The 17,510-nt window shown below is 47.9% G+C and overlaps 1 protein-coding gene across 3 annotated transcripts in view; it reads right to left on the bottom strand.

Moving 5' to 3' along the window:
* TOM1L1 (target of myb1 like 1 membrane trafficking protein) overlaps positions 1-17,510 on the bottom strand; it is a 136,165-nt gene that overhangs the window by 42,897 nt on the left and 75,758 nt on the right. For all 3 annotated transcript variants that reach the window (XM_068262551.1, XM_068262553.1, XM_068262552.1), the window contains one exon: positions 11,437-11,568. In XM_068262551.1, the coding sequence (XP_068118652.1) occupies positions 11,437-11,568 (132 nt within the window). The remainder of the gene's footprint in view (positions 1-11,436; positions 11,569-17,510) is intronic.

Genomic DNA, 17,510 nt, shown 5'->3' with positions numbered 1-17,510 from the left:
AGCTATATTCATATAAAGTCCCACCACAAAGGTGAAAATAACCACAGCAGCAGTCCAAGCACAAATGTGCTCCTAGATTTGTGTAGACACTCTTTTTTATCTGTTTTACAAGATCCATAATTAGCTGATGTCACAAAAATAACTTAAACTGGCCAGGAGCCCAGGCACTGGCAACTTCCTGCACAACAGACTGCCTGTGTTGTAAGCCACAATCTTCTCAAAGAGTTCAGTCTGGGCCCGCCCCCTTGTAGTCTGAACAGTGGCAATGATGCAGACACACACACACACACCCACAAGTCCCCCCTTACCCCCCTGCACCTAGCACCTGAATGAACACCGCTGTTTCGACTGTTGGCTTTCCAGGACAATACTCCAACCTATAAAGACCCAGGCAGTACATAATCAGTGTAATGTTAATAAAGTGGATACAAACCTCCAACCCTCCAAAAAAACAAAAGCAAACATTATTTTAAAGGTTTGATATATGGATTTAGTGTGTTTGGGCCAGTGAGATGTATGTATATGGCCTGTTAATAATGTGTGTATCATTTACATACTTATTTTGTGAAACAACATTATTTCTATGTAAACTATCAATTACTTATTGGTGCCCACAAAACTAAGTGATGTAGGTTATGATCTTCCTGATCATGTTATTGGGGCAGGGAGGCAAAAGGTGCCTGGCCTGGGGCGCCAAAATGGCCAGAAACAGCCTTGACTCCACCCACCCATAACAAGTATGGCTACAACAATTCCTGCTCTGGTGTGGGCCTGTGTATTCCAGGGAGGGGGAATAATATGAATAATAAGCCCCCCCCCCCACTCCATAACCACCGTGGGTCCCAAGCAGGTACCGGGCCTACTCCCCCAGGTCTAATGCCTCTGGGAGCTCACAAAATGCATTGCATAATATATTGTCATTTGTTACATGAAGTTGTCACTTTTGAGGTAAACCTCCTCCACTTTTCTCATTTTAGTTGTTTTTAACACAGTATTATATATGCTTGAGCAGTGGCATAACCTGCAAAAATAATAGCATTGGGCCCCTTGGTCCCCAAACCCCATTGGGATCATGTGATTGGGAGCTGGCGAATGGCAAATGCGGTAAAGCAGCGTCTGGAAGCAGCAAAAAATGAGAGATCCTCCCGCTACTCTGCATGGTGGGAGGAGGTGGCAGGGACGGTTTCTGTGAGCGAGCGGGGAGGTTTTTTTTTGTTAATTGGCTACACTTGCCGTTATGGAGAGGGGGGAGGGGCTCTCAAAGCCTCCCGGCCCCCCTGCGATGGCAGGGGTGATAGTTTCTCCCATGTCCTGTGACTCTTACCCCCCATTGGTACCTCTTGGAGCTGACATTTTTGACTTGTTCCGTCATGGCGCTTGAGTGAGAAGTGTGTCTTCGGCTTTCCCTCTCCTCTCTGCAGAGAGCGTTCTAGAGCCTTGGAAATGATAACGGCCTTTTTGCAGTGGCCCAACAGCTACCGTCTTTAAAGCCCAATTTATTTTATTTTTTTGCAGAAGCTTGCTTTGCGATGTAGAGTTTGGCAAACACAAAGGAGGGCGTCGAAGTCTCTCCCACGATAAATTACTTACTGATCTAATTTTCTCCAGAAGGCTTGTACTATAAATATAGGTCCGGCAAGGTGAAGGATTTAATCCAGGAATGATTGCGCTGTGAAGATTGGGTCCTCCCAGAGCGCGTTATGAGGACAGTCAATGTGCCAAGTGACGGTAGTTTATTACCTCGGTGCTAAGGGCCAGTCGCAGCGGCGGGCGCCAGTATACAATGCGCAACGAGGGATCCCTACTCACACGCCCACACACAGAGATACACACTTCTGTGGGGAATTTTCATTCGCTGGCCTTAAAGGACATCCAAGGTGTAATTAAGATGATGAGAAAAACAATTGTATCTATCCTCAGTCTCCTAAAAATAACTTTTTTAGATATCCCACGGTTTTATTTCATATTTCAATCTAGTTTTTAAGTTTTTACAGTTTTTGTCTCTGCTGAATGACACATTCATTGAAGTATGCCAGAGCTCAAATCTATGAACTATTGACCCTTTCTATCGCTATCCTGCTCTCAAAAGCCATTTACCGCCAGGAAAGTGTTTTATGGCTGTAAATCCTTATCAGTGAGGGTTATGCTATAGTCTGACCCAGTTCGACCCGGTCCCGACCTGGACAGAAACTGTCACTTGCATACCTGAATTTTATCTCTTTCAGACAGAGAAAGAAGAAAAAGAACACAGCCTAGTTATTTGTGTGCTAGGCACTGTACGTACACAGGTCTATCTCATCATGTCACATGTCACCTCGATTGTCCTTTAAAGCAAACCTGAAGTGAAAAAAACCTTATGCGATAACGAATTGTACGTGTAGTACAGCTAAGGTATAGAACATTAGTAGCAAAGAAGAGTCTCCTATTGTTTTCCGCTACAGGAAGGGTTAAAAAAACTTCAGTTATCTATGCAAAAGAGCTTCTCTGAGCTATAATACTGGGAATACACGATGAGATTTTTCAGTCGATTTACTGTCCAATCTTATTTTCGATCGATTTTCCGATCGATTTTCTTATCTTTGCTTTTCAATTTCCATTCACTTCCATAGGCAAACGCAGGAGGTAGGGGGGGGATTACAGCTGCTCAGAATCCCCCTCAGACCAGGGCGGTGCAGTGTCTGGGGACAGGCACAAGTTTAGACACCAGAATATGTGCAGGCATCCTGCAGCTAACAGCACCGCCCCTTTTCTTTCCCTGCTATAGTTGACTTTGTATGTAGCAGCAGCGTGTGTACAGAGCATGGAGCAGCAGCATATGTACAGAGCATGGGGCAGCAGCGTGTGTACAGAGCATGGAGCAGCAGCGTGTGTACAGAGCATGGAGCAGCAGTGTGTGTACAGAGCATGGAGCAGCAGTGTGTATACAGAGCATGGAGCAGCAGCGTGTACAGAGCATGGAGCAGCAGTGTGTGTACAGAGCATGGAGCAGCAGCGTGTGTACAGAGCATGGAGCAGCAGTGTGTGTACAGAGCATGGAGCAGCAGTGTGTGTACAGAGCATGGAGCAGCAGTGTGTGTACAGAGCATGGAGCAGCAGCGTGTGTACAGAGCATGGAGCAGCAGTGTGTGTACAGATCATGGAGCAGCTCTAGGGAACTTAACAGAGTCAGGTATGAGCACGGGGTCAGAGAAAAATGGCGCATAGTGCCGATGTTTAAAAATGGCGCTGCATTGAAAACATAGCCTTAACGTTATTTAGCAATATCAATGTTTAATTATGGCGCACAGACGAAAAACTCATTGAAAGGTTAAATTGTTAAGCGGCATATCGCTAATTATCATTTTACCGTCTTTAACGTTAATTAACCCACTGTGAGGAGTGTTTCCTCGGCTGCTGGATCATTCACTGACACAATTTCCTCGTATGTGGTGGCTTTTTCAAGTTTCAAAATAAGCAGCAGGGTGGAAGAGAGAGGAGTGGACGGGTGGAGAGCGGACACGTTAGCCCTGTCACCTCTGCCATCTAGGAAGAGCAGATCCTGGGATGAGGCTGGTTGGCACACCGCGGGGATGATGCTGGCAGGAGGAGAGTGCAGCAGCAGGAGGGAAGAGAGAGGAGTGGACGGGTGGAGAGCGGACACGTTAGTCCTGCCACCTCTGCCATCTAGGAAGAGCAGATCCTGGGATGAGGCTGGTTGGCACACCGCGGGGATGATGCTGGCAGGAGGAGAGTGCAGCAACAGGAGGGAAGAGAGAGGAGTGGACAGGTGGAGAGCAGACACGTTAGCCCTGCCACCTCTGCCATCTAGGAAGAGCAGATCCTGGGATGAGGCTGGTTGGCACACTGCGGGGATGATGCTGGCAGGAGGAGAGTGCAGCAGCAGGAGGGAAGAGAGAGGAGTGGACGGGTGGAGAGCAGACACGTTAGTCCTGCCACCTCTGCCATCTAGGAAGAGCAGATCCTGGGATGAGGCTGGTTGGTACAGCGCGGGGATGATGCTGGCAGGAGGAGAGTGCAGCAGCAGGAGGGAAGAGAGAGGAGTGGACGGGTGGAGAGCAGACACGTTAGTCCTGCCACCTCTGCCATCTAGGAAGAGCAGATCCTGGGATGAGGCTGGTTGGCACACTGCGGGGATGATGCTGGCAGGAGGAGAGTGCAGCAGCAGGAGGGATAGAGAGGAGTGGACGGGTGGAGAGCGGACACATTAGTCCTGCCACCTCTGCCGTCTAGGAAGAGCAGATCCCGGGATGAGGCTGGTTGGCACAGCGCAAGGATGATGCTGGCAGGAGGAGAGTGCAGCAGCAGGAGCCGGAATGCCACGCAGGCAGCAGTGTGCTGGGTCACCCACACGGGATCGGCTGCCTGACCACTTCCAGCACCACTAGACAGCGGCCACTGCCAGCCAGCCACCAGCCTGGAGCATCATGCACAGGGTAAGAAAGTACTTTCAGTGGCAGAGCCCTGGCATTTATATTTGTAGCCTCTGCCATCTGGCTGATAACGTTTTATAGCTAAACGTTAAATAATGTTTAATAAGGTTTATAGCTTATTGTTAAATAACGATAAGCGGCAAAAAAACAGCGGCATCACCGTGCGCCATTTTTTCATATGCACCATTTTTGACTGGAGCCATGAGCACAGCCCTGTGCCCTGCTGTGTGAATGCTTTACTTTACCCTTCATTAGCAATCCCAGCTGTCCTCATTATTATCTGTATCCAAACTGCTCTGAGTCCTGATCGATCTCGTTGTCGATCGGGAGCAGATTGGACATTTAGGAAATAAAGGTCAGATCCTGTCAGTCAGACGGGAAATTACATTACGTGTACCCAGCATGATGTCATACAATATTATTATATTGTATTGTACATGGCTGAGGGAATCCTTTCAGGAATCCGCCCCCCCTCCCCCCCCTTGAAAATCCTGGGTTTGCCCTTGACTTCTATGAGAAATTGTTCAGAAAAACGATCGAAAATCAGATTGGACATGTCAGAAATTTTTAATCGAACCATTTATCTGTCGAAAAAAACGTATGGTGTATTCCCAGCATTAGACCCACTGGGAAGAATACAGTCCTGTTTTCTGAAGCACTTAAACAGTGAAAGACAGCTTGAGATAAGGTTTTATTGCAGGAAAGATCAAAGGGCCATTATTTCTACTTTGTTTTCCAGATTAAAAGACTGTGGTTTTAAGGGCCCGTTTCCACTAGTGCGGAAAAGAGGCTGAATCCGCAGAGTTTTCCCGCAGGCAAATCGCGCGGGGAAACTCTTCCATGGGGATAATGCGGCAGCCGTCCAAATCGCTTGCCATAGTGATTCGGGTGACATTGCAGAAAGTTTTTGCGCAAGCGGCAGAAAATCCCATAACCATGCATGGCGTGGCTTCCGGCATTCGGCTGCATACTCGCACTACAGGAAGTGCCGCCATGAGTCTCGTAGGACGCGCGGCAGCTAGTGGAAATGTAGCCTAAAACTGCAACTGTGACCAAATGATGATATGTTATAAAAAAACAATATAACTGAAAATAAAATTATGAGACTCTTTTCTTTGCTACTAACGTTCTATTTCTTAGCTGTACTACACACAATGCAATTCATTATATCATACGTTTATTTTCGCTTCAGGTTTACCACTTAAGGTCCACGTGATTAAACCCCCCTAAAGACCAGGCTATTTTTAACAAAATAGGCCACTGCAGCTTTAAGCGCTCGCTGCAGGGCCTTACATCTCAGCACACAAGTGATCCCCCCTTCTTTTCTGCCCACCAACAGAGCTCTCTGTTGGTGGGCAATGATTGCCCCCCAGTGTTTATTTTTTTTTTTTTATAAATAGTTATTTGATTATTTTTTAAATAAATGTCACCATTTTTTAATGTTTATTTTCCCAGCCCGACAGCCAACCACTGTGATCAGCTGTCATAGGTATAAGCCTATGACAGCCAATCACTCCAGTGTCTCCCAGGGGGACAGCCATGTCACAAGGCTGTCCCCAGTACAGCGCTGCCGTAGATCGCAGCGATGTACATTGTAAATAGATGGCGGGTTTGCCCTCTAACAGTCTCCTAGCGGCAATTGCCACTGGGAAACCAATGGTGGAGCAGAGCTTTGTCATCCAAGTGGAGATGTGATCTCCTGCAAAACACGCCCCCAGGACTTTACACCGATCGGCGTTAGGCGGTTTTGGGGCTGGCGCCGTATCCACTCCCATCGGCGTGACACAGTCGCCTAGAGGTTAAAGAAAACCTGTACCAAAAAAAAAACCCTCCGGGGGATACTTCCCTCGGGAGGGGCAAGTCTCTGGATACTAACGAGGCTTCCCCTGTTCTCCTCCGTTACGGCAATCCAGCAGCGAGGTAAATATTTACCTACCGCGATCCTGCGCAGGAGCTCTAGCGGCTCTCCGTTCAGGCTAAGGCAGAAATAGCTGAGCCAGATTGTATCAGCTCTACTCGGGCTCTGATCGGGCTCGGCTATTTCCGGCTTAGCCCAAAGGAAGAGCCGCTAGTACGCCTGCGCAGGATCGCGGTAGGAAAATATTGCCGAGCCTGCACAGTAATTGTCAGGCTTTGTTGTGGAAGTTTTGGGGAAGACAGTGCTGGCTTTCCCCAGGCTACAGAGGATGGAGAAGCCTCATTGGGAGCCTGAGGCTTCCCCCTCCTGAGGTAAGTATCTCCTAGAGCAGGCATGGGCAAACTTGGCCCTCCAGCTGTTAAGGAACTACAAATCCCACAATGCATTTGCCTTTATGAGTCATGACTGTGGCCGTCAGACTCCTGCAATGCATTGTGGGACTTGTAGTTCCTCAACAGCTGGAGGGCCAAGTTTGCCAATGCCTGTCCTAGAGGGTTTTCTTTTTGTTACAGCTTTTTAAGCCTTTCATTTTGCTAATGGCAGCTTCCATCTGGAGCTTGTCACACGGGTATTTTGCGCTGTCACAGATCCCCCTTTCATTCACACAAGGGGGGCCGAAAGTATTATTTCCCATTTCTGAAGGGAATCCGAAGACGGAGAGCTCGCCGATGTCTGAACACGCTGATTAATTACATAATATAAACAATAAGGCTGGACGAGCGAGATAAACAGGATCTCATTACATCCAAGTACATCGTCATAATTAGGAGCTTCAGTGGGCCGGAATTCACAGGAACTCGCCGATAACCTCTGAAGTCAGAGGAGGGGGTGAGAACACGATACCCTCCCCAGGGCGGTCGCCGCGACGCCACAATAACTCTCTGTTCCTTCAAAAAACCTGCTACCGATACTTAGCCACACAAAGCTCTGCAAGGCTGCCAAAGTACACAGGAAAAATGATGATATCAGCTTGTGATAATAATCTCCAACCTCTGCTATGTAGGCATGTGAGGGAAATCGAGTCTTTTCCGCAAAGGTATTTGCCAGGCAGGGCAGTTTCTAGGCTATAGAGGGAGTATAAATTGGGCCCTACCGTAGACTCAGGGACACAATTGCATACCTCCCAACTTTTTGAAATAAGAAAGAGGAATACTTAAAGTCTAGTCACCTATACTATAAAGATTTCATAGGACGAATGTGGTGTTTTATAACTCAAACCGGTCTGGTCCTCCATATCCTGGCTAATTTTCCTTCGTATTAACATTTGAAAATAAGAAATATATACATTTAAAAAGGATATGAATGAAGTTTGCAGTCAATTAAACATTTTTTTCAGTAAAGAAATAAATATATATATTTACACAGATCTGTCCATTGGTCCTGAAAGATTGGCAAATGAGGAGGAAAGAGGGACAGGGCTCCAAAAGAGGGACAGTTGGGAGCTGTGCAACTGTGATGCTGTAGCCAGGGGCGTAACTAGACCCCACCGGGCCCCCCTGCAGAATTTTAAAAGCGCCCCCCCCCCCTCCCCTGGGGCCCGCTCGGGGCCGTGGTGTGGGAGCTGGAGGGGTGGCAGCATGAGGGGAAAGCCTTGGCCACAGTCGGCGGGGAGAGGAGAAGTTCCCCCCCCTCTCCCTCACCCCGGGGCTCTCCCCTCTGCGCTCCCCTCCAGCTAGTTACAGTGTGTGGGTAGCGGCGGGCAGATACATAACTTCTTCCGTGCGTTCCATCGCAGACTTCTCGCTCTAGCGGCTGACGTCACTTCCGGAAGTGACGTCAGCCGCTAGAGCGAAAAGTATGCGGTGGAACGCACGGAAGATGGTATGTATCTGCCCACCGCTGCCCACTGCCCACACTGTAACTAGCTGGAGGGGAGCGCAGAGGGGAGAACCCCGAGGTGAGGGAGAGGGGGGGAACTTCCCCTCTCCCCGCTGACTGTGGCCAAGGCTTTCCCCTCATGCTGCCACCCCTCCAGCCCCCACAAAACGGCCCTGAGCGGGCCCCAGGGGGGGCGCAGGAGCTGCAGGGCCTATTGTTACGCCACTGGCTGTAGCCAGAACTGCCCCCAGTATTAGCACCTGTGATATTCTGGGGATTTTTAGCTCATTGGTAGATCAAGGGTCACAACATACCAGCCAGTGAGTCTTCTTAGGGTTAAAACAAAACAATACCACTTTTTCAGTCAAACAATGTCCACACAGCAACAAAATACACCACACTTGGTAATCAGTAGGGATGTAATCACACACTGTATGTACAGCACTCTGCTTCTGTGCCAACCCTGACCTTGGGTTATCTTCTGGGTCACTGCATACCACCCCTGTGTACTCTCAACAGCCACTGGCACTGATTGGCCAGGCAGCGCTCGGGGTCTGGGGGGGCACGCGGCGCGACGGATAGCGGCGATGGAGCGCGGGGCGGCGGCGATCGGTGTGCTGACGCAGCTAGCAAAGTGCTCGCTGCGTCCAGCAAAAAAAAAATTAAACAAATCGGGGTTACCGCCAAGGAGGTTAAAGGGGTTCTGTGGCATGTCTAAAAAAACTAAAACTGACACTTACCTGAGCTTCTATCAGCTCCCTGCAGCTGTTATGACCAGCGATCTCCTCCGATGAATCCTCCATTCACCGTCGCCGGTAACCTGTAAGCTCCCGATGGAGGCTGGAAGGCTGATCTCGGTGGTCCCCTGTGTTTACTGCAGGGAACGAGCGCTCGAGCGAGCGCCCGTTCACTGCAAATCGTGCCTCTCGCGAGATCACACCTTATGGCGTGACTGAGGAACGAGAGAGCCACTCTGCAGCCGCCATCCTGCATTAGGCAGTCACAGAGAGGTTAAAGGGGAACTGAAGTAAGAGGTATACGGAGGCTGCCATATTTATTTTAGTCAATACCAGTTGCCTGGCAGTCCTGCTGGTCTATTTCTCTGCAGTAGTATCTGAATAACACCAGAAACAAGCATGCAGCTAGTCTTCTCAGATCTGACTTTAAAGTCTGAAACACCTGATCTGCTGCATGCTTGTTCAGAGGCTATGGCTAATATTATCAGAGTCAGAGGATCAGCAGGGCTGCCAGGCAACTGGTATTGCTTAAAAAGAAATAAACATGGCAGCCTCCATATACCTCTCTCTTCAGTTCCCCTTTAAAGGGAACCTGAACGGAACTAAAATTGGCAGTCTTTTACTTACCTTGGTCTTTTTTGTTTCAGTGGCTTAGTCTTGGGTCAGGTATACTTTAAAGGGAACCTAAATTGAAGAAAAAAAAAAACAAGTTTAACTTACCTGAGGTTTCTGCCAGCCCCCTGCAGCCGCCCTGTGCCGGGACAAACCGAGTCTCCAGTCCCCCAGCAGAGCCCCTCTTTTGGCCAGGCAACTTATCGAGTCAACAGCCACTGTACATGCGCAGCTGCACGCATCCTCGATCACGCTGCCGGGAGTATTGTGCGCATGCACGGTAGAGATTTCCCCGTACTGCACATGCGCAGAGCACTCCCATGCACGGGAGGGCGATCAGGAGGCACTCCGACCGGTGCCACGCATCCATATGAAGGAGCGGCACTGCAAGGACCTGGAGTATCGCTCAGAGAAGGGGCAGGCACAACGGCTGTAGAGGGCTGATAGAAGCCCCAGGTAAGTTAAACTCATTTTTTTTTTTTTCGATTTAGGTTCATTTTAATGTTCAGAGACACCTTTACACTTATTTTATGTCTCCACACATGTGCTTTGCATAATCTGCATGGGGAACCTTAAATTGGCCACGTTGCCTGGGAAGAACAATAAACTGGCCAACCCTGGCACCTCCCTTCAAAGCCTCGGCAAAGAATTCAAAACATTTTGCCACCTGTCAAACTTTTAATTCATTCCGACAGACGACTAAGACTCTAATGGGCAGAGTCCAGATGCACAATAGGAATGTACAGCAAACAGAGACGCAGCCCAGTAACGTGTAAAACCATATTTTAGGCTGCAGTTATTTGGGGTGGACTTGCCTATAGTCTGGAGGAGCTCAGAACAAATAATTGACACTTTTGGTTGATGTCTCTTTTACAGTCGTCTCATAGCTCCCAACTGTCTCTCTTTTGGAGGGACAGTCCCTCTTTGGGAGCCCTGTCCCCCGTCCTCTTCATTTGTCCCTCTTTCAGGACTTTGTCCCTCTTTCTATGTAAATATATATATTTCTCTATTGAAAAATATGTTTGATTGGCTCTAAACTTTATTCCAATCCTTTAAATTGATTTAATACTCATTTTAATATGTTAATATGAAGGAAAATGAACCAGGATAGAAAGGACCAATGTGGTATGAATTATAAAACAACATATTTTTCTTATGAAATCTTTACGGTATGCATGGCTAGGGTTGTGATGGGGGTGTGCTCATGGGTGTGGCAGGGGTGTGGTTTAAGTGTCCCTCTTTCTCATCTCGAAAAGTTGGGAGGTATGGTTGTCTGATCAGCCTCATGGTCAGTAGAACAACAACAAACTTTATTGAGACACAACATTAACATTAACATACAGCTAGAATGCAGTACCTAGACTGCAGTACTTTTATGTTACTGTAGGTGGATCAGATATGTAAATCTCAATATCCTAACAACATTTGCCTCCATTTATTGGTAAGAACCACCAACTTGAGTAGGAGAATAGTGTCACAACTTCTCAGTATCAAAAAAGATCTGCAGTAATAATTACTTCTCCATTAAGGACCAAGCTGCTGTTCTTAGACCAATTCATTTTCACTTTCTAAAAATGTACCCGAAAACTGCACTTTGGCACCTTTCAGCATTGAACCTGCGGACAGAGTCACGGGGAGTTCACTTACTTTTCTGATCCCAAAACAGAAGATTGCCTTCTTAACCTCCTTGGCGGTAACCCCGTGTGTTACCAAAGAAGCTCTGAGGCTAGCGGGGAGGAGACAAATACGCTACATTGCCTAGGGCCTCATTTTCTGTGAATCCTTTTCTGGGATCAGCACTGAAGCGACCAGCAATGCAGGTGTCATGTCTTCCTGTAAAATGTGCGTCCACCTGCGTTGCTAGCCTATGCACAAGCATGGACCAGCCTGAACTATGCATAGGAGGATTCATTGTCCTTACCTTTTGGGATGCCCGTATTTCATCCGCGCTGGGTTCCATAGGCGGAAACTGAATCCCTTTCTTGATCATATCCAGGTGGAGTTCTTTGACCTCTGTCTGGTCTACATTGTTGTATGAACCTTTGGACCACGTCTAGGAAGAGGCAGAGATGCTTTATCAACATTGTCATTGCCATATTGCACAAAGCAGTATAAAAAATAATCAGGGCCGGATTTCTGGAAAGGCTTGAAGGCATGGGCCTTGGGCGGCTGCAGGCCAAGGGGGCACCTGGACATTAAAGAGGGGCTGCTACATAAAGAGGAGGCTGAACATGGGTAGCAACACAAGAAAAAGGGAAACTGATGTTCAAAAGAGTTGTTCATGAATGAATGGGGCTGCTGTACACGGATGATACACATGGAAAAGGGGGCTGCACATGGAATGGGAGGGGCTGCAGTACATGCATGATACACATGGAAGAGGGGGCTGCACATGGAATAGGAGGGGCTGCAGTACATGGATGATACACATGGAAGAGGGGGCTGCACATGGAATGGGAGGGGTGCTGCTGCACATGAAGGCGGAGCCACAACATACTTGACCTAGGGGCACAAAAGGCATACATCCAGCCTTGCAGATAATAAAGGATGTCAATGACAAACATCAGCAATACCACATAAAATGATGGCACAAGAGCAGAAAAGAACACAACTCATTATAATCTAAAGCCTGGTAAACACCAGGCAATTTTTACTCCAGAAAATGATTGGGTTGGGCCAGTTGTGTACGAACAGGCTGGCGGCAGGTGTCACCATGGCAAGGAGGGTGATACTGGAGAGTAGACCTCCTTCAACCACCCGAAGGAAGCGTTTTACGGGCCGAAGGAAGCTGCTGCGTGCCATTAACTTACCTGCTACACCGTCGGAGTCCAGTGATGTCCGACCTCCTCTCAGTGTTCAGCTGTCAGCCCTCTCCCCCAGTGCTGGCCATGCGTTCCAGTACAGTGGGATGCAAACGTTTGGGCAACCTTGTTAATCGTCATGATTTTACTGTATAAATCGTTGGTTGTTGCGATAAAAAATGTCAGTTATATATATCATATAGGAGACACACAGTGATATTTAAGAAGTGTAATTACGTTTATTGGATTTACAAAAAGTGAGCAATAATTGTTTAAATAACATTAGGCAGGTGCATAAATTTGGGCATTGGTCATTTTATTGATTCCAAAACCTTAAGAACTAATTATTGGAACACAAATTGGCTTGGTAAGCACAGTGGCCTACATACACAGGTGAATCCAATTATGAAAAAGAGTATTTAAGGGGGTCAATTGTAAGTTTCCATCCTCTTTTATTTTTCTCTGAAGTGTAGCAACATGGGGGTCTCAAAACAACTCTCAAATGACCTGAAGACAAAGATTGTTCACCATCATGGTTTAGCGGAAGGATACAGAAAGCTGTCTCAGAGATTTCAGCTGTCTGTTTCCACAGTTAGGAACATATTGAGGAAATGGAAGACCACAGGCTTAGTTCAAGTTAAGGTTCGAAGTGGCAGACCAAGAGAAATCTCGGATAGACAGAAGCAACGAATGGTGAGAACAGTCAGAGTCAACCCACAGACCAGCACCAAAGACCTACAACATCATCTTGCTGCAGATGGAGTCACTGTGCATCGTTCAACCACTTTACACAAGGAGATGCTGTTTGCAAGAGTGATGCAGAGGAAGTTTTTTCTCCGCCCACAGCACAAACAGAGACGCTTGAGCCTTAAGGTATGCTAAAGCACATTTGGACAAGCCAGCTTCAATAAGGTGCTGTGGTCTGATGAAACTCAAATTGAGTTATTTGGGCATACCAAGAGGCGTTATGCATGGTGGAAAAAAGAACACAGCATTCCAAGAAAAACACCTGCTACCTACAGTAAAATATGGTGGTGGTTCCATCATGCTGTGGGGCTGTGTGGTCAGTGCAGGGACTGGGAATCTTATCAATGTTGAGGGACGCATGCATTCCACTCAGTATCAGCAGATTCTGGAGACCAATGTCCAGGAAACAGTGACAAAGCTGAAGCTGCGCCGGGGCTAGATCTTTCAACAAGACAACGACCCTAAACACTGCTCCACTAAGGCATTCATGCAGAGGAACAAGTACAACATTCTGGAATGGCCATCTCAGTCCCCAGATCTGAATATAATTGAAAATCTGTGGTGTGAGTTAAAGAGAGCTGTCCATGCTCGGAAGCCATCAAACCTGAATTAACTAGAGAAGATGTTTTGTAAAGAGGAATGGTCCAAAATACCTTCAACCAGAATCCAGACTCTCATTGGAACCTACAGGAAGCGTTTAGAGGCTGTAATTTCTGCAAAAGGAAGATCTACTAAATATTGATTTCATTTCTTTTTTGTGGTGCCCAAATTTACGCACCTGCCTAATCTATATATATATAAAATAGGCTAAGTGCCTCAACCTCCAAGTAAGAAGTAGCGCCCTGCCCCCAGGGCCGGTCCAAGCAAAAAGAAGGGGCCGGTCCAAGCAAGAAGAAGAAGTAGCGCCCTGCCCCCAGGGGCGGTTCTACACTTGCCGCCGAGCTGGAGGGGGTAGCGGGCAGGAAGGGGGTATTGGGCAAAGCGGCGGGTAGGGGGGTCAGACCCCCCACCCTCACCTGGGTCCCCCATCTGCGCTCTCCCTCTAGCTTAAGTTCGGCAGCAGCCGCCGCTATTAGTAAGAGGCAGTGGGCGGGGATGACTCACCTCTTCCGCGTTCCAGCGTGCATTCCATTGCCGTCACTTCCTGCAATGCCGTCCACTTACAATACAGTGGGCGGCATTGCAGGAAGTGACGACAGTGGAACGCACGCTGGAACGCGGAAGAGGTGAGTTATCCCCGCCCGCTGCCTCTTACTAATAGTGGTGACGGCTGCTGCTGAGCTTAAGCTGGAGGGCAGGGGCGCAGATGGGGGTCCGTCCCCACTCCCCGCCAATGTGCCCAATACCGCCTTCCTGCCCGCTACCCTCTTATGCGGCGTATGCTACGCAGCGAGTCCGCTAGTTTTGTTTAAACAATTATTGCACACTTTCTGTAAATCCAATAAACTTAATTTCACTTCTCAAATATCACTGTGTGTGTCTCCTACTTGATATATTTAACTGACATCTTAACAACCAACGATTTATACAGGAAAATCATGACGATTAACAAGGTTGCCTAAACTTTTGCATCCCACTTTAAGACACGCCTTGCGCTAGGAAAAGAGAGGAATGTGACAGGAGGACGCATCATGGACTCCGGCGATGGAACAGGTGAGTTAATGGCACACCACAGCTTCCTTCCGCTCGCAATACTCTGCAGTAGTTAGCGTTAGGTGAAGGTGGGCTGCAGGCAGAGAAGGCAGAGTCTGCATTGAGGATTGAGGTCTCCCCACCCCACCTATGCCTTAGAACCTGCTCACCTTCACCTAACACTAACTGGGGCCCCCACATATGCTGGCCTAACCTAACCCTATACCTGCACCTAACACCCCCACCCATACCTACACCTAGCACTGACCCCCACCACCTATGCCTAACATACACCTAACACTAACCTCCCTTATACCTATATCTAACACTGCCCTCCCTCACCTATGCCTAACAATAGCACTCCCCCACCTCCACACACACACTTACCAACGCCTAACCAGAGCAGTGTCGTAGCGCGCTTAGCATGCCACACTAACTCAGGGGTGGAAGGGGAGTCATTTAATACCCAGCATCGGGTGTCAAATGGCCTAGGTATGCCACTGGGTTGGGCTACAAACTATACAGCCTACTGATTGCTAGCAACCGTTCCTAAGCTCAAAATCGATCTGTTTCTCTATTGGGAGCAGATCGGACAAGCTGGAAAATATCGACTGAAATACTGGATATCTTTCCGTGTGTATGTCCTTTCGATTAATTTTCAATCGATATCCATTTAGAAGAAAAGCTGTTCAGTCCAAAGCCCTGGTGGGCAGGGTCGGCGCAGGTGCAGCATGTCCATGGGAGAACGCGCACACTCCCGTGGGAAGATGTAGATGGCCCGAGTGCCCTCTGCTTCGAACATACAACATACGCATGCGCAGTATGTCCGCTTGGGAACCTTCTGACCGTGTGTGCAGGATACTTCTTCCCATAGGAATGCGTGCGTACAGCCATGGACATAGTGCACCTGTGCCGACCAGAGCATTGGACCGAAACAGCTTTTCATCTAAACAGAGAAAGATGCCGGGCCACGGGCCCTACAGTAAGGGCCCGTTTCCACTAGAAGCGCCACATAGCCGCATCGCACCGCGGGTGTGCTGAAACACATGCATGGCAATGGAATAGTTTCCACTGCGTGCATGTTGTGCGGTGCGATCCAAGAATCTGCAGCATGCTGCAGATTCTCGCACGGCTGCATCCACCCGGAGCCACGTCCCATTTCATCAATTGACTTCCGCATTGGGGAAGTGACGCGGGCACCGCGAAAGTCATGCGTAGCAGAATCGCATCACTTTCGCCAATGGAAAAGGGCCTTCCACACACACATGGACATTTTGCGAGAGTTTATCTGAGCAAGAAACTGTTAACAATTATTTGGACATCTGGCATTTTCACACATTTTGCTACATTTTCCTAAGTTAATGGGTGCATTGTTTCCCAGCGGATAGTTCTTGAGCAGTACGTGTTACAGCAACTTGGACGCCATCAAACGTAATGCCCTAAAACGCCTCCACTGTGTCCTTGCACATTTCCATAGAGGTGGATTTCATAAGAGAATATTTTGAGTTCTTTAAATGCAGTGTACTAAATTGCACCCGCACTGAAAATAAGAAATATGAAGTGGCTAACCATGAGGGGTTCTTTAGGGCCCCCATAATCTTGGTGGCCCCTCAGCTTTGCCGACCTCATTTCAGTCTCTGTGCTTTACCCCTCCGTATCTGTGCTTTGCCTCTCTGTCTATGTGCTTTGCCCCTCCGCCAGTGTGCTTTGCCTCTCTGTCTCTGTGTTTTGCCCCTCCCTCTCTGTGATTTGCCCCTACCTCTATCTACTTTGCCCCTCCCTCGCTGTGCTTTGCCCCTCCCTCCCTGTGCTTTGTCCCTCCCTCCCTGTGCTTTGCCCCTCTGTCTCCTTGCTTTTCCCCTCCATTCTTATCTCAGCCACTCATGTTCTATCCACTTGCACACTCTTGCGCACTCCTATAGTAAATGGGTGTGCACATCAGCCTCGGCTGGGAGAATCCTGCACATGCACGGTTACAGTTGTTATGAACCACGCATGCCCAGAATGCTCCAGGCCATGTCTGCTGTGCACAGCCATTGGGGAACACAATTGATGAGGAGGTGCGCAGGAGAGGAAGGGCATGAGGCTTCATAGCTTTTAATGGGATAAGGGCCATTTCCTTTTACTTTTGAAAAAAATGAATTTTTTTTGTATGTTAATTTTAAAAATGGAACCCTAAAGACGTATAGTAGAATGCAGTAAATAATTCAGAATACCCACTTTTACGTTAAATATCCTGGTTTCAGCATCAGAAACTCTTCCTACAGCTCTGTATTGCTGTATATTGTATGTATCCTGCCTTCCCAGTGAGGCTTATTCTAGGCTGATTAGCTATGCAGAATTCCCCCTGTGCATTCTGGGAGACCAGATATAGGGCTGGTGCACACCAAGGGCTTGATTCACTAAACTGTGATAACTCAAATATCACACGTTATCAAAGATATCACAGCTTCTCAGAGTAACATAGCGAGCGCTACAAACTTATGCAGCATTCTTGCAGTTTTCTGAGGCGTTTCTGTCTCAATGTAAAGTATAGGAAAGTGAAAAATCGCTCTGAAAAGCCCTAGATCAGAGCGATTTTCCAGGCGTTTTTGTTACAGAAGCTGTTCAGTTACAGCTTTACTGAAACAAAATATAAAATCTGCTACACAAAAATGCTTCAAAAATGCTAGGTATGTTTAGAAAATCGCTCTAACATGCCTAGACTCGCTCTGAAAAACAGCTTCATAAACTGCTAGCGTTTGTGGATCCACTAGCGGTTTTTGGTGTGTACTGGCCCATACTTTGAATTGGCTTTAGAACTGTTAGTAACCAA

The sequence above is a fragment of the Hyperolius riggenbachi genome, chromosome 12, assembly GCF_040937935.1.
Source record: "Hyperolius riggenbachi isolate aHypRig1 chromosome 12, aHypRig1.pri, whole genome shotgun sequence".
Classification (NCBI taxonomy): Eukaryota; Metazoa; Chordata; class Amphibia; order Anura; family Hyperoliidae; genus Hyperolius; species Hyperolius riggenbachi.
Note: the sequence above shows the minus strand (reverse complement) of the source record. Positions and strands in the feature narration are given on the sequence as shown.